The sequence below is a fragment of the Scheffersomyces spartinae genome (assembly GCF_019049425.1).
Source record: "Scheffersomyces spartinae strain ARV_011 chromosome Unknown scaffold_18, whole genome shotgun sequence".
NCBI lineage: Eukaryota > Fungi > Ascomycota > Pichiomycetes > Serinales > Debaryomycetaceae > Lizanozyma > Lizanozyma spartinae.
This window is the reverse complement of record NW_025065065.1, coordinates 255752-278092: the sequence shown is the minus strand read 5'-3', so window position 1 is coordinate 278092 and position 22341 is coordinate 255752. Positions and strand designations below refer to the sequence as shown.

At 39.0% G+C, this 22341-nt stretch overlaps 8 protein-coding genes across 8 annotated transcripts; 3 read left to right on the top strand and 5 right to left on the bottom strand.

Annotated features, from left to right (window-relative positions):
• Positions 1–1703: 1703 nt before the first annotated feature.
• On the top strand, positions 1704–3707 carry CPP1 (tyrosine/serine/threonine protein phosphatase; the record flags this gene model as incomplete). The annotated part of the gene is made up of 1 exon (XM_043192635.1): positions 1704–3707. One exon carries the CDS (start codon positions 1704–1706, stop codon positions 3705–3707), a length of 2004 nt encoding a protein of 667 aa, XP_043048003.1.
• A 483-nt stretch (positions 3708–4190) lies between these two features.
• On the top strand, positions 4191–9334 carry HOS4 (Set3 complex subunit with deacetylase activity, meiotic-specific repressor of sporulation proteins; the record flags this gene model as incomplete). The annotated part of the gene is made up of 4 exons (XM_043192634.1): positions 4191–4226; positions 4284–4296; positions 4332–8697; positions 8935–9334. The coding sequence occupies 4 exons, from the start codon at positions 4191–4193 to the stop codon at positions 9332–9334; spliced, it is 4815 nt and encodes a 1604-aa protein (XP_043048002.1).
• A 74-nt stretch (positions 9335–9408) lies between these two features.
• KQ657_001852 (uncharacterized protein) lies at positions 9409–10905 on the bottom strand (the record flags this gene model as incomplete). Its single annotated transcript, XM_043192633.1, has 1 exon — positions 9409–10905. One exon carries the CDS (start codon positions 10903–10905, stop codon positions 9409–9411), a length of 1497 nt encoding a protein of 498 aa, XP_043048001.1.
• A 1994-nt stretch (positions 10906–12899) lies between these two features.
• On the top strand, positions 12900–14096 carry KQ657_001851 (uncharacterized protein; the record flags this gene model as incomplete). The annotated part of the gene is made up of 1 exon (XM_043192632.1): positions 12900–14096. One exon carries the CDS (start codon positions 12900–12902, stop codon positions 14094–14096), a length of 1197 nt encoding a protein of 398 aa, XP_043048000.1.
• Positions 14097–14328: 232 nt separating this feature from the next.
• CGT1 (mRNA guanylyltransferase) lies at positions 14329–15708 on the bottom strand (the record flags this gene model as incomplete). Its single annotated transcript, XM_043192631.1, has 1 exon — positions 14329–15708. One exon carries the CDS (start codon positions 15706–15708, stop codon positions 14329–14331), a length of 1380 nt encoding a protein of 459 aa, XP_043047999.1.
• A 205-nt stretch (positions 15709–15913) lies between these two features.
• SNT2 (DNA-binding E3 ubiquitin-protein ligase) lies at positions 15914–18220 on the bottom strand (the record flags this gene model as incomplete). The annotated part of the gene is made up of 1 exon (XM_043192630.1): positions 15914–18220. One exon carries the CDS (start codon positions 18218–18220, stop codon positions 15914–15916), a length of 2307 nt encoding a protein of 768 aa, XP_043047998.1.
• Positions 18221–18843: 623 nt separating this feature from the next.
• On the bottom strand, positions 18844–19414 carry LEA1 (U2 snRNP complex subunit; the record flags this gene model as incomplete). Its single annotated transcript, XM_043192629.1, has 2 exons — positions 18844–19376; positions 19411–19414. 2 exons carry the CDS (start codon positions 19412–19414, stop codon positions 18844–18846), a joined length of 537 nt encoding a protein of 178 aa, XP_043047997.1.
• Positions 19415–19481: 67 nt separating this feature from the next.
• KQ657_001847 (uncharacterized protein) lies at positions 19482–20876 on the bottom strand (the record flags this gene model as incomplete). Its single annotated transcript, XM_043192628.1, has 1 exon — positions 19482–20876. One exon carries the CDS (start codon positions 20874–20876, stop codon positions 19482–19484), a length of 1395 nt encoding a protein of 464 aa, XP_043047996.1.
• Positions 20877–22341: the final 1465 nt, after the last annotated feature.

Sequence of the window (22341 nt, the reverse complement as noted above, 5' to 3'; positions counted from 1 at the left end):
CTGAAATAGAAGATACGTTGGAGTTAGTCCTAGAACAATAAGTGAAGCATCCTTTACGGACTTTAGTTTCATCAAATGTGGCAAACTTGTTTTGCACAATCTAACCAATGAAAAATATGAAACAAGGGCGTTCTGGGGAAAGCTACAATGTTGAAGTTTCCAGCAAAGATTTGTTAACTATAAGGCCGATGTCGTTCCAATTACAAGTTGAAGTCTACTACGTAATTCCATGTTACAAATGTCTGTTTTAAGGTTAATGAAGTTGTCTCAATGTGTGTTAATGTATGAGAGATGAAGTATAGATTCTGTTGTACATATGATACACACACAAAAGCTCATGTGTTTCTTTGATTGACTCCTTCCATAATTCGCCAAAAGGTATTGTTAAAGGGTTAGAGCCACTCTCCTAGTCATTGGGACATTGAGACCGCGCTCTGCCTAGACTCAAACAATTACTAAAGCAAAGTATTACTTCTAGACCAAATGCTTGGTCTAGTGAATAAAGATTTGTCCTTAGCCAAGTGCGACAATCCATGCCTACATGCATACATCATAAACACATACATATAGGTACATGCACTAACACATGACTTTTACGGAAACAGATACGGAAGTGAAAAGGGGGATACAAGATACATTTTAGGTTGGTGGGTGTTTAGGCCCGGAACCAAATTTAATGGTTATTAAAGCACTAAGGTATGACTGAACTAATAAATGTCCATAAACTCTTTTTAGACTCAAGATCTTTTTTTGTCATTCGTTTGCTATAACTAGAACGGAAGTTTAAGTACAAAACTTAAAACTAGAATCAAGGGGTACACCAAACAATGGAACAAGTGCTGTGAAATCTATTACATCTATAAGAATGTGTAAGTTATAAGTTTGAAAAATATTCTGTAGTTTATGCCTTCTTTAGCAAGAAGAATCTTGCAAAGTTTTGTCAGGATAGTATTGCTATTGTTCAGTTGCATAACTTAGAACTTAGGGAACAGTCACTGGGGGGTGGGGGTGGGTCGGTCCAAGTCGGACTCCTACACCTTGATGTCTCAAGTCCATATATATACTACTTTAACCCATTCTACTTTGTTGTAAAAACACATTGTAGTGGTACCATCTGTAAAAGTGGATATTCCTGTGTCGGCTAGATGTTGTTTCATTTGGCTATTGTCCCGTATAAAAGTAGTCGCTCATTTCTGTTCTAAACGGCCACTAAACCAACCATTTACAGACACGACTCCGTCATAACTCATGTTGCAGTACTTAATCTGAATGGCAGGCAAAAGTTTGCAGATACACTCCCAATTCCTAATGTGGCTAGCCGTGTATGCACACCCAAAGAATCAGGCACTTAATAGGATATGCGATGTGAATAAAAAAAGCTTCCCCTGAAACATGACATTCTCACCGAACACACCAAAAATAAAAAAAATAAAATAAAATAAAACAACTAAAATAAAAGTTAACAAGTTAAAAAACTTAATACTAAAATAAAATAAAATAATACTCTTGTAAAGAGAAGATAAAAATTATTACTATTTTTATTATTATTCTCTTTAGTCGTCATCATCAAATTAATTGTAATCCTTCTTTTCTTTCATCCTCATTACCACGAAGAAAAGCCAACATTGACTGGGAGTACATCCCACGCACATTAACCACTAATCAACATATATAATCTCATTACTCCATACATTAATATAACTATGGCTGATACACTTCCAAGGTCGTCTCGACGCCGGCAAGCATCTGTTTACTCCATTACAGATTCTCACGATCCCCCCACAGAAACCCAGAGAGTGTCGGTCCCAATTCCACAGTCACTTTCAAGTTTCACTCCGACCTTGAAGTCTCCGTTGACTCGATTCCAAAGGGTTAAGACCATTGATAAATCAGTCTTTACTCCTCCTTCAAGCGAGCCGGCCATCTCTAGAATGTCTGACAGTATGTCTGATGCTACGTTTTATACACCTTCACCTTCACACTCCCCTACTACATCCACCGACAATTTAATGGAGACGTGTACCACTAAGCCAGCATCCGAGAATTTCACCACCAGAAATAATAAAGCGGGATCAAACAAAACTAACCATACAAGTAAATCTACTACTGCCTCCAAGTCCCATGGCATGTCTGGTTCCAGTTTCAAGTTGACAGTGCCAGAAATAGAATGGGAGAAACAGACAGTGGTTTCAGGGTCCCCTGGTGCAAATGCAAAAGTACTCTCATCACAAAGGAAACTGCTGTTGAATAGATTGGTGGAAGCTCTTGATCAGAGCAACGAACGAAGGATCGCCACTGCTTCTATAAATTACCCACCAAAAGCCCCAGCACTCCAGAATTCCAACTCCCAAGCGGCTGCTCCTGCCACAACTCCAACCAACCAAACATTGCTGTTGTCTGCTGCATCCTCGGCATCTTCTTGTACATCCAACTCAGGCTCATTGCTTTCATCGCAAACGGTACAAACTAGTGTTTTTTCTCCCGTACGATCCTTCACTTTCCATGATGATATCCCCAATAGTAATGTCAATTATTCCCCCAAACATTCACAACAGCCAGCAAACTTTAACCGAAACACAAAGAACCTTTCACTTAACCTTGTCCATGATCATCACCAACAGCATAAACATCATCTATCGCATATTCAACCACTGGCTACTCCCGCTCAACCGTTGGACGAAAGTCAACCAAACTCCACCACTTTCCAAACACAATTACCTGGCCGAAGCTTGAGCTTGCTTATACCCAACCAGGCTCAAATAGAACCAGACACAAGCACTCCTATAAATAATAATAATAGTAATAAAGTTTTTAGTGGGAATGAAGCAATAAGGCCGAATAATTCCGAGTGTTTGTCAGATTCTACAGGAACGGGCTCAGCTACATTAACATCTACAAATCCATCTGAAGGTTTAACAACGAATGGTGCAACGACGACATCTTCCAAAATCAACGATACCACCAAGTTTGGTAAGTCTAATACAAACTCGGATGACAACACTAGCATGTCTGATAGCACCAATTCTATATTTGACTCCCAAATACAACCAGATGATCTTGATTTAAATGAAGATACTTTTTCTAATGAGGTGGTTCCCCAATTCAGTCGAATGCTGTTACCGCTGGGGAAGTTCAAATTTGGATTCCCTGAAGAACTTCAAGAGTCTTCACAATTGGAAGCATATCCTCAAGGTCCACGAAGTGTATTTAATGACTTGATTTACCTTTATGGAGATCCACAGAAATCAAAAGTTGCAGTAGATATCAAGCAATACGATTTGGTTATTAATGTTGCAAAAGAGTGCCAGAATTTGCAGGACCAATTCGACACTTGCAACAACTCCAAGGAATACTTATTTGTCCCCTGGACCCACACATCACTGATTCTGAAGGAGTTACCGTTTTTGACAAAGAAGATTAGTGAATATCTGTCGTTGGGAAAGAAGATTCTTGTCCATTGTCAATGCGGAGTTAGTCGTTCTGCTTGTGTGATTGTGGCCTTTTTCATGATGCAGTTTCAACTACTGGTAAATGAAGCATATGAACTTTTAAAGTCTGGTTCTGATAGCGAAACAGGAAAGAGTGACAGGCTTAAAGGTTATCACATTAATGCATGCGAAAGAATATGTCCAAATATGAGTTTAATATTTGAATTGATGGACTTCAATGAAGTGTTACAGGGCTTGACGACTCCCACTGGAAAATAGGTATATAATGGAATAAAGAGATAAATGAACAAGTACGATCATTGTACATATAAGTGCGTATGCACATGTAAAAACTATATGTATATGTAAGTACACAGTAAGTACAGAATCACATAATACATCGTATATGAACATTTTTCATTTTTCGGTTGACACACGCACGCGAATAAAGATGTCAAACATAAAAAACCAAACTCTCCCTATTTCTTTTATATCATTCTTTTATTACAGGGCACTCGGAATCATCGTGTTAGATGGTCGACTAAGAGAAAATGTCATATAACTCAAATAACAGGGGTAATTATTACGCCCTGCGGTATCTGAGTAATAATCCTAGCAGCTATAGCGGGGCAAACCATAATAATAATAATCATAATAATAATAATAACTATACCGAATCTAACGGAGAAACTTTGGCGAGAGGCGGAAGAGGTTTGGGTACCACTGGAATGCCACCTTCGTCCTATAAAAAGTATATGCAGAATGGATCTGACGAGTTTAGTGGGAACTATTATTCAAGTAAGCCATCATCAACAACTGCACAAACACCCACACCAGCTGGGGCTGCTGGGACAGCAGCATCAACAACGTCTGCATCTGCATCTTCATCTTCATCTGCGTCAGTGCCTGCATCATACGCCAATGGACCCCAACAAGGAATGAGTCGATCAAGTGACCGAGATTTCCATTCAGGTTACAGAAACAGATACAGCAAATATAGTCTGTCACAATCTGGCAACAGAGGTGGAGGAGGCAATGTCGAGCAGCAGCCACCTAGCGTCAATAGTAAACATAACCCGGGGAGTGTTCCTAGCCAATCATATGGCGGATACTCACGAAGTCATTATCTGAGAAATGGCCCTAATTCTTCCTCATATCCAACACCCTCTCAAGCAAATAAGCCTCCTGTGAGTCGAAAATATGACAGGTATGATCCCAGCAAAAAGACCGCTGCTACAGCCCCAACATTAAATCAATCATCCACAAATAATAATAGCAATAATGATTTCCATTATGCACGCCTGAATTCTACATCCTCAGGCCGAGATTTCCGTGATGAAAGGCGAAATGGAGGCTCTTCCTTTTATAGCAGCGAAACCAACGCTAATATTCCTCTAGGCAATCATAAGTCCGCAGGTTCCAGCTACACACCACAGTACGGTAGATCTTCCTATGGCTACAGGGACTTCAGGAGAGATGACGGCCCAAATTCTGGTGGCAGTGTCAGGGACCGAGAGCGAGATGTTTATCGTGATATGACTAGTCGGAACAGGGATCAAGAGAAAGAAAGAGAGTCTAGCATTTACAGAGACAGAGAAAGACGAGATAGAGAGAGAGACAGAGACAGAGACAGAGACAGAGACAGAGACAGAGACAGAGACAGAGACAGAGACAGAGACAGAGACAGAGGACGAAGACCTGAACTGTATCTGAGACCTTCTACCACCTACCAAGTACGAGGTAATTCTCCACCGCATCATTATTCCCAAGAGTCGTCTAAAGGATCAAGCTCAGGCTCAGCACAGTCATACAGAGGTGCGAGCAGTACCCCACCACATTACTCCTATTATTCTACTTATGAGGACCTGAAACATCGCAAGGAACGTGCGCAGTCATTAGGAAGTCCCGACCAAACGAAGAGTCAATCTTTAACTCGAAGAAATAGCAATGAAAGTGGTAACGATAAAGTCAAGTATGTTTCAAGATCCGCTGGTTCGTCCCGTAGGAATTCCACAAATGTTACCATAACTGATTCAAAATTGCTTCATTTATTTGACGAGGATTATGGAGCCACAGCAGATACAACGACTCCAGCAGCTAATGATCTGAAAAGTGATTCTTCTCATAAGGAAGAGGAAGAGGTTTCTGCTAATGAAGTTTTAAAAAGTGAATCTACTGAAAAGGACCTTAACTCCGAGTCGAGTACACTTGTCAAGAAGAAGTCGTTTGGAGCGTTCATGAAGGAGAAACAAATGAAGGCCATTGCAAACCAATCAGAGACTATTCCTGAAACACCTATCATTAAGGAATCAAACAATGAAGGTGATAACCTGAACGTAGAACCAATAAAGACTGATACTACTTCAATTAATACAGGAGACTCTGCCAGTATTGATTCTTCTATCTTATCTCCGGTGGGTGATACTTCCATGGATGACCCATTTTATCTGGCACTTGATACATTACGTGAAGAAGATGAATCAAAGGAAGCAAAGAATAAAACGAATGAAGAAAAAGAAAAGGAGTCAATAGTTTCAAGTCCTACTTCAGGTCAGGATGAACATGTTACTGAGGCAGCCAAACAGGTTGATTATGATTTGCACTCCGATTTTAATGATGAGGAGCACAGTGCATCAAGCGTATCAGAAGATGAGTCTGAAGCGGAAACTATACCTTCAACGTCTCCGGTCAAACCTAGTAAAGGCCGGAGGTTAATCAGGAAGAAGGAATATGATGAGAACAGAGAGAAATTGAAAGCACAAGCACTTAGGGAAGCAGAAGAGACAGTTCTCGAAACCCCAGTGTTTGAATCATCTGAATTGTCTCGTTCCAATGTGAAATCCAGTTCAAGGTCATTATTCAAACCATATAAGATCAAGAGAGATTCCGGTGGACGATCTTTGTTACAACGTGCTTGCAAAAAAGGAAACCTCGAAGAAATCCAGAACTATGTTGAGCGAGGTGCCAGTGTTAATGAGAGTGACTTTTGCGGGTTCACATGTTTGCATGAAGCGGCGTTGGAGGGACATGATGAAGTTGTACGATACTTGCTAGAACGGGGTGCTGATGTCAATGCTCAAGCATCTGATGTGGGGGCTTTTGAAACGCCCTTAATCGATGCTGCTGAGAATAAGCACACTGAAGTAGTGAGAATTTTACTTGAGCATAATGCAGACCCAACTATTTTCAATATTGATGGTTTCAGTGCCTTGACCAAGATCCAGAATGATCACGACGAAGAAGAAGGCTATGACGAGATTATTGCATTATTGGAGAATGCGATAGCAACCAAGAAGGAAAAGTTTGGCGTTTCAAAGGAGTACATGGGATCCGACGGAATAAAATTGCCACTGGATAAGAAGTCTGGTAGTAAACGAAACTTATCTGGAGCAGGTATCGAAGATCCTACAGATAATTATTTCAGTGATTTGATTAAGAAGAAAAAGATCTACAAACGTGCAGCTGAAGGTGATAAAGAATTTACTGCAGATTTCATAACCACTGGCCATCAATTAAATCAATATCCCGATTTGGTAATTATTGCTGCTAGAAATGGTCATACTGAGTTGATTGATATTGTTTTGGGTTTAAACTTTGATGTCTATGATATTGATCACGAAAACAGTATTGGATTGACTGCCTTATTAGCTTCTGTTGGTAGAGGACATGTGGATACTGTGAAATCATTACTCTCCAAGGGTGCCGACCCTTTGAAAGTTCGTAAACAAGATGGGTTTTCAGTACTAGAGATTGCTAAAAGCTCAGTTCATTATTCTGAGGAGGAAGTCAGAATGTTACAGAAAGCCATCAATGGAGACAAAGGAGAACATGATGTTGTTATTAAGGAAGAGACGCAAACTTCTCGTAACGAGAATGAAGTTTACGGAGATAATGAGGAAGAAGAAGTGGATAGAAATGAAGATATGGAAACACAAAAAGATGTTTTAGTGGCTGAAGATGATGGTGATGAATTTACAAAGAAACAAAATGGACATGAAGAAGTTCTCCGCAAAAGAAAACATAAAAATCTCCTGGATGATGAAGATGAAAATGACAATGATGAACAAAGGCCATTTTCTAAGAAGTCGTCTAAGGAAAGTTCGGCAATGGAAATTGATGAAGAAATGAAGCCAACTGTTGGAATTACCGAATCACGGAATACAAGCGCAACCCCACCACCTGCAGTTAAAGACACTCATGGATCGTCACCTCGTTTACCAAGTTCGTCAGCTACACACCTGAGAAGAAGTTCAATAGGTTCTCATCTCCAGGACACAGATTTATATTCGGATGATGACAGACCACGAACAGAAGATGAGTTTGATGTTGCCACCTCAAGGGAACCTACTCCAGGTCCAGGAGTTATTCGAAGACAAACGATGTCTCCCTCGCCATTAACAGTCAAGGCACAGGAAGAGTTAAAGGCCAAAAATGCTGAGGAAATCCGACTCTATCAAGAGAAGAAGGAAGATAAGAGAAAGCAAAAGAAGTTTATGTTTTTGAAGCTTGAGAAAGAGAAGGAGATCAAGCGTAAGGAAGAGGAGAAGTTGAGAGCTGAACAGGAGAAGAAACTAGAAGCCATGAAACGAGAGGAAGAGAAGAAATTGGCGTTGATGGCTAAAGAAAAGTCTAAGCAAATTGAAAAGCAAAGAAACGAATTACGTCATAATTATATTATTTCGCAATATCCAAAGGGTTTACAAGCAATCCAGTTTGATCGTATTGAACTACCAGAGGATGTGGTTCAACGATATTTACCGCTCTATCTTTTTTCAATACGGGATCAGTTGTATATACTTGACTTACATCTTGCCCTTTTGACCGCATGTCCCATTTCGGACATTGGAACACTTTACGAGAAGAAGATTGGCATTCAACTTGATTCTAATATGAAGAGCAGAATATGGAATTTATATTTCATGATGATTGGAAGTGATATGCCCGGAGATTGTTATCTCAAGTCCGAGTTTGTTGACGGCGATAAGAAGTTCCAGAAGCTTGTGCTTACATTTATTCCGTTTAATGACAATGTTGAGGATTTTATTAGAACCCATTGTCCAAAGAATGTCGGCATGATAACTGATCCCCATAACATCAACACAGTTAATTTAGATGAGTTTTGCACCTCCAAGGACAGCACCACGATTGTTTCCCACGAGAAGACAGAACTGGATTTGGATGGGAACGATGTTAAATTTACCAAGGAGGTTATTAAATCCAGATTTGTTCCTCCCAAGTTGAGAAATCGTAAGGACTCATTGAGAGCCTCGTACTCCGTTGGAACACTTTTATGGTGAAGTGGAGCATTATATTATATAGTTTATTTCTATCATTTGTTATTAGTATTAGTTTTATAGGCAGTGAAAAATCGTTATACGTTTGCATATAAGCTTTTTATGTGGGTATATGCACACCGGAAAAACTAGTTGAGTATATACAGACAAATAATCACAGACACTCAAATAACTACAGACAGCTAACCACACCTTGACACTACAGTATCTAGACCCAGAACAATGGAGTTATTACCCAAAGGACAGCAGAACACCACGGAAGTGGAATGGGCAGACCAGCAGAAGATCAACCGATTTCTGTCGTTGATAAGCCAGAAGGACGAGCTTACTGTGAGATTGGAAGGGTTTAAGACCGAGAAAGAATACATTGATGATTTGGCATTAGAAATCGAGTTACTTGATGAAGAAGAGAAGATCCAATATAAAATAGGAGAGGTCTTTGTGTTTCTCAAGGTTGAAGAAGCAGTGAAACGAATTGAAAAGGAGAATGAGACATTGGAGTCAAAGATTTCAAGTCTTGAAGGTGAAATCGACTCCATTGATGAACAATTATCGACATTAAAGACTCAGTTGTATGCTAAATTCGGTAACAATATTAATTTAGAACGTTGATATTTATATATATATGTCTGCATATGTATATATATACCTTGTACTATAGTTTGTTAATGATATTCATATTATAATTATTGAGTCACATTGTCTAAGAAGTATCGTGCATTCTCTTCGGACACTTCAAACGGTTCTAGGTAGCCGGCGTCAATCAATTCCTGATACGACGTTGCGCTCATCCCAGAAGCCTGTTTGTATTTGATATATCCGACTTTGACTTGAACCATTAGGGCTCGGATAATTATCTCTTTTGCAGTCCAGACGTGGGGTACGAGCCCCCCGCCAGCAGCGATGATCTGTTGGTTCAAGTTTTGGCTGTAGTTAACGTCGTCAGGGAATGGGAGATCGTGAAATGCTTTCCCGGGTCCCTTTATGGCGACTCTATCCTTCTCCCATTTGATCATGTCTTCCACTGGAGGTAATGTCAATTTCCCACTCCATACCTTACTGACGTAGCAGCCTTGAGTTTCCGATGTCCGTGTGGGAAGAACAAATCTTCCGAGTCCAAGAATAGCCAAATTGGGATAGTAGAAGGGGAAAATATGTTCGTAAACATTTAAGACTCGTAAACCATCTGTCAACAATGGGAACTTTGCAGTGACATTCTTATTCAAAAAGGGATATGACTTCAAATATCCAGTAGCAAATATAATCAATTCAACGTTTTCGATAATTGTTCCGTTCTTAATATGCACAGATTTACTGTCTGCATCAAACTTTTCAATGTCTCCCACTTCACGGGTTAACTCCGATGTTCCTGCTGGATGTTTACTCTTAGATCTAATCGACTTGTAAACCAGACGCTTCTCTTGCGTAGCTATCTGAAAACACAAGTCACCCGCAGACGCAGAGTTCCCAACCACCAAGATGTTCCCTTCCTTGCTTACCATACCGCAAACTTGTTGAGGGCTTCTATAATCTTTGGTGTGTATAATTGATCCGGGATACTTGGCTATCCATTCCTCAATCCCATCCTTCTCCGGGATATAAGGAAGATCATAGTTGCCCACCGAAAGTAAGATTGCATCAAAAGTTTCAACAGTGTCTTCAAGACCTTCATCTTCAGATCTTTTCAAACCACCTTCAGTCTCGATGGATACAGGACGACTGGTGACCTGCCATTTCCCGTCAACGTAGTCAACATCAACTACTTTGGTGTTGAATGCAACGTACGGCTTCAATTCCTCGGAATAATTGTTGAGATACTTGCGAACATCTTCTCTGTGGGGGAACAAGGGAAGACTGTCGTCAAATGGAAACTCAGCATACGACATGATATCCCGAGGCACATTGGTATCTAAGTAGTCGTACACAGCAGCAGGCCATACATACTTATTTGTCTGCTTACAGAGCTTGGCCTTCAAATCAATTGTAGGATCAGTGTTGGGAATAGGCACAGCTCCAATGTCTGTTTCCGTAGTATAGTTCCAAAGTCCTCCAAAATCTGATCTCCTTTCAAAGGCTTTGACCCTATCAAATGTGCCTTCTGCTAAGAATGCCTTAAGGGCACCAGCACCAGAGGGACCGCATCCTATGACAGCTATGGATTTAATGTTCGGATTAACTGTCATTATTATGGTGACTTTTTTCCGATAAGAATTTGGAAAAAAGATAACATTCCTAACGCCGAAATCATCTCAATTTATACGTAAAAATGTCTGGGGGATGGACCACACATTAATGCGTTATCTATTGTTTCCAATTGCATCAAATTATTTTTTAGACGTCGTTGTATAACGCTACATCTCGTATTATAAACTGTTCATAAACAAGGATTCTCCTTTATTCGGGACGACGTATTCCACCCCAAACATTTATTCATTTAGCACACTTTCATTCTTAAGTAAAAGCGTGCTATTTAGGGAGGTCTGAGTGTAGCTCTAGACTCAGTCCATCCTCACCAAAACGACAGAGGACATTTGATTGGGCGGCTCGACCGTAAGTCAATCAGGAGATAACTATAGCATACTGTGGACTTCATAGTGAAACAATGTCACGTGCAATGAGAAAGACGCGGTCCATAAAGCCTTTCAGTTTCCAATACTTCATCGTAAATATTGAGCCTTTCTGATTCTCCGTCGTAAATACGTAGTCTTTCCAATACCCATTCGACAGAGGGCGTTAACAAAGCAACATTGTTGAAAGACGTCAATCTAACATTTCTTTTACCTACGCAATGGTTACTGCTAAGGCATTACTAATCGAGATTTTCTTTTGATACCTTGGTTTAACAATTGACAAATGTTGCTAGCAATGAACGTAATCCCAGTTTGCAATCATCAAATACATACAAGCAATGCCAATGGAATTTACAACACTTGAAACCCCAGACTAGACACTGTATATATAATGCTTGGTGCTTTAAAATTTCTAACCAAATGCCGAAAAATCTAAAATCTGATGAAAAAACCTGTCACCGGTTTTGTGTTACTTTTCGTAGCCAAAAGTCTTAACCATATACGGTCCCTCATACCGGTGCATTGTGGACTTCTTCCAACGTCAAAAAAAGTGATAGGAACCCCTAAACAAGGATAATGTTAATGATATAGTGGCGTTATGAATCAATCCAGTTAGGGGTTCTTGTATTTTGTTTTGTACAGTGGCGAAGCCTAATGATGCTTGTTGGACCAAAGTGGTTCAATTGATTTGCTGTAAATCCTATTCTTTATTTCCTTCATGAGTCATAGAATACACGTAACTGAAGACTACAATGCAAATTAAGAAAGGCGGGGGAAGAACATTGATGGCAATAGAAGGCTTCTCCGTAAATTACGCTGCTAAGGTTCTCCTTTGGTAAACATTTCATTTTCTATTGCGCTTCGCATTGTTACGCCAAAGATTAGTGTACACAATCCACTTTTACATGCTTTATGAAAGGGAAGGAACTTTAACCAATTTTAACATCGGTACAGATTGGCTATGGACAAAGAACCTAAGAAAACACCCAGCTTTGTGTGTGGATTGATTATATACGAATGGACTAAAGCAGATCAGATCTAGGAAAACCAATTGATCCGAAATGCTAGTTTGCAACGTTTGGCTGCAAAGTGTCAAGTAAGTGAAGGGTGGATACATTCCTTAATGTGTGACGTTCTGTTGCGTATTAGGTTTGCGATGACTACTTATTGTTGTTAAGGAAACCCCATATTTGTGGTTTATTCTAGGCATGCCATTTTTGTGGGTATGTGCGTACGGCACCAAAACTTGCAATCTCAATAGAGATTAGAAAACGTAAGCCTTCGGTGAGCAGTGACTACTATGTCAAATGAATACCTGATTGTGTATAAATTTATGCACCACGAGTTAACTGAAGGACTGATTGGATGTATGTATGTACGTACGTACATATATGTGTGTTTGTATGTGTGTTTTCCATAATTCCGTACATAATAGTTATTTGCCACCGGTATACGGAATTATCAGAAGTACTAAAATTAAGAAGACAATAATGCGAACCAAGTTAATATAAGAAGATAAGCGCAGTATCTGCATTTGATGGTTCCGACACAGATGAAAGAAAAACTACAATATTAATAATCTTTACTACTAAGCAGATTTGTAAAGTATGCTGAGTGGAATTGGTCTCTTCAGCTATAGTCCGCCGACTGCCAAGGGGTTCCGGTTTGGATTTGGTCCATCATTTAAGGTGGAGATAACTGATTTCAATAGAAATATTTATCTCGAAAGTCGATTTTCAGATGCGTTCCCCACATCTCGGTTAGCTACTGGTAGCTTGAATCTAGAAGTTGGTCGTAAAACAAGTTTCTCCGAGATATCTATACGATTTAAAGGTGTTAGACTTGAGTTTACCCCCTCTCCAACTCCATCCGATAGTCGAAGGTACAATTCAAGATTTGTCGTTGATGAAACCATAACGTTCTTCTCCCAAAATGAATTTGAAGAACCTTGGGAACTTGTGCCGGGTACTTATAGGTTCCCCTTCGAGTTCATTGTGGATCTGGACTTACCGGAATCAGTAGTACTGAAGGTTTATGCTGTGATGTATGATTTGACAGCCACTATTAAAGATGTCGCGGCTATTTATCCTCAAAAGGTAATTGAGAAGTTACGGGTTATCCATTCCCTTCAAGACAACTTGATGCTTGATTCACAAGCAGCCATACATTCGCCCATTCAAGCCAAGAAGGTATTAGATAACATATTTGAAGTGTCGGTACATTTTCCCTCAGACATTATGTATGTTGATGGGGTCTGTAATTACGAGGTGAGTACAAAAAGCTTAGCTCGTAATACTCGAATAATCTTAGTTACCTTGTCCGTATATTTGATACAAAGTAACGAATTCAATTACGAAAACGATACTCAGATCGTTGAAAGCGATACTAAAATACTATTGCAATCTATACCGTTGGAGAATGTCATATTGGATGACACCAATTTCAAATGGGAATATCAGGGTTTATTAAAATTACGAGATCTGAAGGGTAAGGAAGACATTTTACCGTACGTCACTAGAGAACAAAGAAAAGGTTTTACATGTACCCATGCCGTAAGTGTGGAATTGGAATATAACCTTCAACCTTTAACAGAAGATGATAAAAGTAGAAACTCAGCTTTGAGTCGATTTACCCATTTAGTGCTGAGAAGGAATTCCAATCGGTTATGGTTTAGAATGTTAAATCCGGTCACCATATTGAGTGAAAAAGCCAGTACTGCCGGAGATAAGCCACCAATATACGAAATGTCCGATAGTTCAACTACGGAATCAACAGGGTTACCTCCAGGATATACGAATTCGTAAATTTGAGAAAGTTTACGGATTATTTTCATTATCTTTATTATTATTTATTGTTTCTATAAGGAAAAGACAGACAAAAAGAAGTGGTTATTAGTTATTTTATTATGTTACAATACGTTTTCAATTGGGTTATATATATTATTTACAATATTGAATGACCTTCATTCATACTTTTGCTTCTATAAGTATGTGAACTAAAAATACATGGCTTCAGTTTTATTATAGTACACCGACATTAATTTTCGTCGTCATCTTCACTGTCTTCGTACATTGGGATTTCTTCCAATCCAGTGTTAATTTCCTGTCGTTTTGATTTCTTCGTTGGAGGTTCATCCACATGATTATCTACATTCTGTGGTGGTGGCCGCTTGTGGTGAGTTTCGTTAACAGAATTTTGTCTTTCACCAGATGGTTGTCTCGAACCAATGGGGTTAGAAGCAGAAGGATATTTCAATCTCTTTTCTTGATGTCTCTGGCGAGATGCTCGTTCTATTTCAGGAAGAAGATCTATCATTTCCTGTTCCTTAACTCCGTCTTCAATACTTTTCAAAATCTTTTCCACTACACTGACATGATTCCCATTTGATTTATCATTTCTGAATCTCATCATTTCCCAGTATCCGGGTTTGTCTAATTTCTTTCTGCATTCAACTATTCTTCCTTGTAAAGGTTCTTGTAATGCTTTCAATCGTTCCCAGTCGTCTTCACTCAACGAAAGCTTGGTAAAATCCCGATAGGCATCATCCCCCTGCCATATTCGTAACTTGATAAGGTTAGGCAACGAGTCATAGTCTTTATAAGTAGATTCTGGGTCTCTAGGATCCATGTCTGGATCTTGGAAATCATTGAATACTATTTCCATCTTATAATCAATGGTGTTTTCGTGCGCTGGTTTCCATTTGATCAACGTGTCATCAGTGCCAAACACATAGGGAGAATCAACGCAAGTAAAGATCAATCCATCAGATTCATGAAACAACTGATTCTTCCTCAGTAGCACTTTATCAGCTCTATAAGAAGATTCCATCATCTTTAGACTGACTCTAAAGGGGAAATCCGGAGCATTTACTACCGCTGGATTCAATTGCTTATATTTATCAAATGGTTTCATGACTTGTTCAGTGGCATATCCAAGTCGTGTGGATAATGGTCTAGCATGAATGTCCTTGCCATTGACAGCCAAGGCATCAAATATACAGTATCTCAATATTGGTTCACTAACGTTCTTGGTCTCTAATACAAGTTCCCCATCAAGTAACGTTCCATCATGGAAAGTCTTGCCCTCTCGCTCATCAGTAGTCAATGGAAAATGGATATTGGGGATGTGATAGTACTCGTTCTCTCTGGTGATCAAAAACACCCCTTCACCCATTTGACGATGGAGAAACACAAACAAAAGACACCGCAACCCATCGGTTTTCTCACATACAAAATAGTCTCGCGTCATAAGGTTATCATGAAGATGTTTCCGTTCAAATGAAACGGGTTGAGACCCGGGGAACGTGGTTTGTTTTCTGCCTAGAAGATCGGCCACCATTCTCCGTAACTCTTGCGTGTCATCCTTGTTTAGAAGTTCCCCCGGGATCTGTGGGGTATTGCTTTCAAGCTGAATCATGGTGGTTGGGGGATTATAGAAGAGGGTAGTATTGTGTCAACGAATGTTTAAGTTTGTCAAATTGTATGGGCAAAATTTACTACTAAATTATCACCAATGTTATGTAAGCAATTACATAAGCAGTAACAATGCTGAGAAGCTTACATAATCGATATAAGCTTTCGTAATTTGTATGCTACTGAGTATTATAGTCCTTAAAATGCTTTTATTTTGTATCCTTTTCTTCCTCTTTGGTATTAGTTTTCATTATTTTCTTCGGAGTTCGGCTCCGTTTCACTTCATTAGTGGTCTTCTTCTTTGGTGGGCGACCTTTTTTAGAAGGTGGGGGGGTTGGTGTGTTTTCCGTAGACAGCTCTAATGAAATTATATTACCCTTTTTGGTATTAGTTAAACCACCATGTTTTAATGAATGTTGGACAATTCCAATAGCATCCACCATTAACTCATATTCATATCTTCTCTTTTGGATTTGTGCTTGGATCTTCTTCTTTAAGGTAATTGGATCTTCCCATACCACACCATATTTCCTCCATAGTTTCGCACATCTAAAGCACAACCCAACCATCCCGTTGTCCGGTTCTGTGTCTGTGACTTTATACCATTGAACACTAAAATCGGTGGAGCAATGTTTGCATTTTATATTATCTGAAATGCTGTCAAGTATTTCAATGTTATCATCGGTATAAGTTTCTGGTGCTGCTGCTGCTGCTGCTGCTTTAACATGGAACTTATTCTTCTTTCTTCCCTTAAAACCTCCCCAAATTCGTCTTCCGTTCTCGGTCTTTTTCCATAAGTAGTAGAACCTAACTACCATACTAAGCTCTTGTGTCTTAACTTCAACATACGTAGGATGTAACTCACTTCCATATTTCATAATACCTTGTTCAAACCTTTCAATTTCATCTTGAGAAAAGGTGGGCTCTCGAAGAATTTCTCTGGTCAAAGATGAAACACATTTTAAAGCTGCTTTCGAGTCTCCTTCATTGTCATGATAAGTTTTAAGAATAAAGTCCATGAAATTTGGACTGCTGGGTAAGATCCCAAGTTCGATAGCCTTAGGTGCACACGATTCAAGATATAAAGTCAAATGACCTTCCCTTTCCTCCTCCACAGGTTTCCACATTAATGTGCTGGTGCTATCTTTGCCTCCATCAAGTCCTCTTTCAATATATCCTCGTGGGCGGGGTTGTAACCATTGAGGATAATCTTTGGGATCAACATCAATGAACTCTTTGGGGACAGAAAGTCTCTTCCCTTGGAAACTTGGAGTAGAGCTCTTCTGGTTTCGTCTCCGGCCACCCCAACCTCTTCTCTTATTATTGGTATCCAAATCCTCTGCACCATCATAATAATAAATAGGATGGTCCTCATATTCAGGAAGATAAACTGCTTGATGCTTGTAGCCTAATCTTGTGGATGCTCGGGGATAAGGGTTTCTATCATGGACATCAACAGCATCTTCCAAACGGGCATATGTGCCAAGATATCTTATAGTCCATTCCTCCTGTAGTCTTCTTTCCTCCAAAGATAAGTTAATATCGTTCAATAAAAACTTTGAAGCCATAGTCTCGTACTTGGGAAGATGCTCCTTCTCTGTTGACAAAGTACCTGAAGAAGAAGAATCAGATGGGTGTGTTAGAGAGTCCAATGACGTTGAAGAGGACGTTACTATTACTACCTCATCTTGATGATCTTGAAGATCTTCGAGTCGTCTTTGGCTTCGTAAGGAACTTTCGTTAGTGGCCTTATTGGTTTCTAACATAAGTGTTCTCTTGCTTTGAAAAGCCAAGTCATCGTTCTTAGCACACGTTCCACAAGACCACGTAAACCCCTTTTTAGGCATAGTCATCAATGGAGGGTCTAAACATAACATATGGTAATGCTGGAGACACGAGCCACACGATACAGAGTCGACCGCAGAACACCATTGACCACAGATATCACAATGACAAGTGTTATCACTAAGTCCATTAAGCAAAGTTTTCACTCTGGAAGGTTCAACAAAAATGTACTCAAACCGTTTATGCAAACACCTTATGAAGTTCAGAGAATGATTATCTTCCAAATCAGCATATGGTAGTAATGATTGAGTCAGAATCACATCATAAAACTTAAGCATATATCGATCAAACAATTTATCAAAATAGAAATGGTCTTTATGACTGGCATATTCTTCCAATGACATGTTCATGAACTCTTCAATGTCTGATTTCAACATTAGACTAACTTTACCCCGAAAACTCATAAGAGGACACTTGTCAGTATGCATTGAAGAGTAAAGTAGTCTCAGATCATGGCCAGACTTCGAGATATCTTTAGGTCTATAAAACCATTGCATAAGAAAACAAACACCTTTAGGAGATGCAATATGACTGGTAATATTGAGTTCTGGTTGCGTTACTATAAACCTTTTGATCTTCCCTATGTAGTAAGGTTCTCCAGGTGGTTCACAAACCATATAAATAGCATCACCAGCTGAAAGCCTAAACATTCCCTTCGAGTTACCTTCCATCTGGGGACAATAGAGAGTCTGTGATCTTAGATCAACGTAAGCGCCGTCAAGATTAAGTAGATTTGAAAACGCATCTGAACTACTCGGCTTTGGTTGCCAATTTAAGGGTACGCCAACGTCTGGGTCTTCACTTAGTTGAAATGTTGGTATTAATAAATCTGTTGGTAAAGAAGACGATGAAGAAGATTTATGTCGTTTCGTTCGAGTCACTTCTTCCAAGGAATTGTCTGCATAATTTTTACTAGACACATTTAGAGCAGCATTTCGTTTAGGTCTGACCATTATGATCCATCTTATAGTATGATAAGATCGACTAAAAGGAATAGTATGTAAGAACAGTTGCTAATGAATTACCTTTATATATGTCGTGCGAAAACCATGCTCTTGCTATGTGGTCCAAGCTCTCTGCTGTATACATGGTTATTCAAGTTACTACTATATATATAATGGTGTTTAATGGATCATGAGTGAGCCTTAACTGTTAAAATATAGCGGCGATTGGTTCATGACCTTTTATAGTTCATTATGTTGAAATTGCGCTGTATGAAATAGCACTGTAATGTCGTAAATTTGCTCTATATTGATGACATTGCTGGTATGATGACATTTAGCATTGGATTCACTCAACTCTTCTCATTAGCAGACCTGTTCTTAACTTCTCCAAAGAGTTGCTGTGCCAATTGGCGTTCCTTCATAGTGACTCGCTTGAAGTCCAACACTTTTAAAGAAGGAACTAAGAAAATCACGTACGGTCGATAATTCTCTAAAGAAGTTACCTCATTCCCTGTAAGAACAAGATCAGTTAGACTGGTGGCTTCTTTAAGTTGTTGTAAGCTTTCAAGTTTTCTTATTTTATTGTTCATTAGTGAAAGATGCTTCAAGTTTTGCAAAATGGCAAACGATTGCAGAATCTTCATAATGCTGTTCTCTGCAGCCAATAGTGTCTCAAGGTGCTCTAGTGGCGGTATGTTGTCAAGGTCAATAAGATCATTACCGGTAATATCAAGTGCTCTATATTGGATCTGTAGATGTGAAAGGTTTTCTATTTGAGGAATCCCTAGATCTCTCAAACAAAGCGTGGTTTCCCCCATAGCATTTCTTATTGTGGGAGCATCGTTAAGCACACTGAGTGTTAGCTTCATGTCAGGGGTAATGCCTATTAGGAAGATAATATATGGTTGTGGGTATACCCATTCGTTTGCATGATTTAAATTCTAGTGGTGATGGATTGGTAGCGCGCGCTCCTATATATTCTACTTATCTAAAACATAGTAATAACCAGGATACAACTATTCAGATCAAGAACTTCAAGTATAATGTTCTCGCATGCATAGAGCTTCGACTGACCCCAGGTTTTACTCAACCCGTTATTATCATCTTCCACAGTTCTCCGATTTATGATTGCAGGACCTGTGCATCCAAGTATTTTCAAGGCATCCTGAGGAATATCTTGAAAATAGCATTGGGAGGTAATCACATAGGCATTAGGTAATGGAGGATTCGTGATTGTCCAAGGACATTTACTCCACTTATTGAACTCTAAAGATTCAATGAGGTTACCATTATGAATGATAACTTTGCGTAATATACCAACACTGAATAGTAAATCAAATCCATACTTGTAGTAGTTATAGAATTTATAGTGCATTGATGTTAATTTTTGACCATTGGAAGAGGAGGATTTAGAGCCACCATTGTTTGAATTAATGCTAACTTCGGATCCTCCAGATAAATTATGTATAAGAAATTGGGAATCAGTTTTATTCCTATAAGCATCTGGTGGTCCACAAATGTTCAATATTTCTTGTTGTGTGGTTTTATCAAGTTCAAGTTTATAATGAACGCCATTTCCAAACTCAAGCTGTGCGCTTCTATTAGAACAATCTAATTTGACGTTTTTGATCTCTCGGGGGCTGCTCTTATACGATAAGGAGGAGGAGCCTAAAGAATGTGGATCTTGTGCTAATGATTTTAAATTACTTATAAAATCTTCATATGAGTCACCTTTAAAGATTGCTAATGAAGAACAAATAATATCCGTAGGAGTATCCCAATTCAACAAATATAGAAGCAAGTTATCGGACAGATCGACTTTACAACCTTCAAAGGAAACACTGGAATTAATTGCAAATTTAAAGCTGATTCCAGGATACAGTAAAATGTAGTATTGCAGACCATCGGCCTTTTTGATAAGTTTCCCTGGGCATGTGGGTCCGAAGATTTTATTGTATATTTGCTGTAATGTTGGAGGTATCACAGTGACATTAGTGACATCTAAATCCAGTTCATCAGTCAAAGTAGAATCATTAGGTAAATGCCCAACTTGTTCCATCAAGATGGTTTGATCCATTGAATGTGATGAAGTGGTGATAGTTTCATCATCAATTTTGATTTCATTCAAAGGGTAATTGTTGAAGAACAACTTCAAATATTGGAAATTGAGGATTTCTATAAGCTGAAGATAATCCTGATAGAATAATAGTCGGACTCCAAGATGAGGTAAATTAACAACTACGGGAGTATTCAATGGTTGATCGTGACTGTAGACCACATTAACCTTATGATTATATTGACATAGTTTGGATACAAGAGAATGAAACGATTGCTCTAAGCGTATGGAATTTCCCAATCCTGAGCCTGGGTGTAACGAAGTCATTGGAAGGTAATAAACGAAATGGAATGTAATTGTTTTGTAAGTGTCTGTTTGATTTGTTGCCCCTTAACTTGGTTTAATCAAAGGTCGTGTGAAACCTCAAATACATCAAAGTGTTTTATATAACGATAAAGCTGATGATAACCGTCACAATATGGTGATACATGGGTTCCCCCTTTAAGCTACACTAGTTACCTACCAAGTACCCCTTAACATAGACTCTTGTATTACATTGTATATACACGCACAATGTTATGACGTAGCTTATGTATAACAATTCAGGACGAAAATGATTTTCGTTAGTGTACTGTTGGCTAACGATACGCCGTGCACTAAGACGGACAACCAATTTCACCGGAAACCCATTGCCATTGATTTCAATAGATCGATTGATAGATATGTCTAAATCTACGGTGTCTCTTGACGTTAGAGGAAATAAGAAGGTTTGGTGGTTGCAAAAATGTTGGTGTCCCAACTAGGAAAGTCCCGATGATATATTAATCTTGTCGGTGTCTAAAAACGGAAAGTGCCGACGGTATACCTCTTCAAAAGAGTTATCTTTGGTTCTAACAACTGGATTATAGCGGGAGGCTTATTGTTTACTCCAAAAGCATCTATGGGCCTCCCTGCATAACACTGTACACTAATCCACCACTAATCCACTAACGGTATGCACAGACGAAATACCAGGAATCATAATGCACATATTTTATAAGTGATCTCTCTATGTGAACGGAAATTTAATTGGTCATCATTCAATGGATAGGCAATAGCTTGACAATCGATACCCCACATGTAGCTGAGTCCCCACCTAATGCATTCCACTGTACATATGTAAGGCAATGTAATGGGGAGTAGTTATGAAAAAGTAACACTACTTAACCCAATAAATGCTACTACTACTAAATAAGCACTAAGATACGAAATAAAGTACATACATTTAAAAGAATAATGTATGGTTTAAGAAAGAGTACCTTGGCCAGACTTATATGCACACTTATTATTATGTCATACAGGCCTCGGAGGTAGAAAAATCTGGTTGAATCTATCCCCATTCATTTGAATAAAGCAAACCCATTAACCTCATTCCCTAGCCAGATTCATCACTAACATCACTACCGATGTGTAAGCCGCTGGTAGGTGATTGCATGTTATGCACAAGAATAACCTGTTTGCATATCACTGCTTTTCAGCCTACGACCGTTGCAGAATCTGCCTTCGGTTCTCTACAGGACAATGAAGCACAAAACGCACAACGTTCAAAAAGGTGAAATTACTATGATCTTGAGGGTGCCTTTTATCTGACTCCTAATAGTATATAAGGGAGCCAAATATTGTGGACATTCAATCAGAAATCTTGTTATATCTTTGAGTTGAGTTGATTTAAGTATCAACAAGATATATTTAGTTGCTTTTTATTCCACGCTTTACAGAAGACGACTGTGTCGCCATTGATTTATTTTAATCC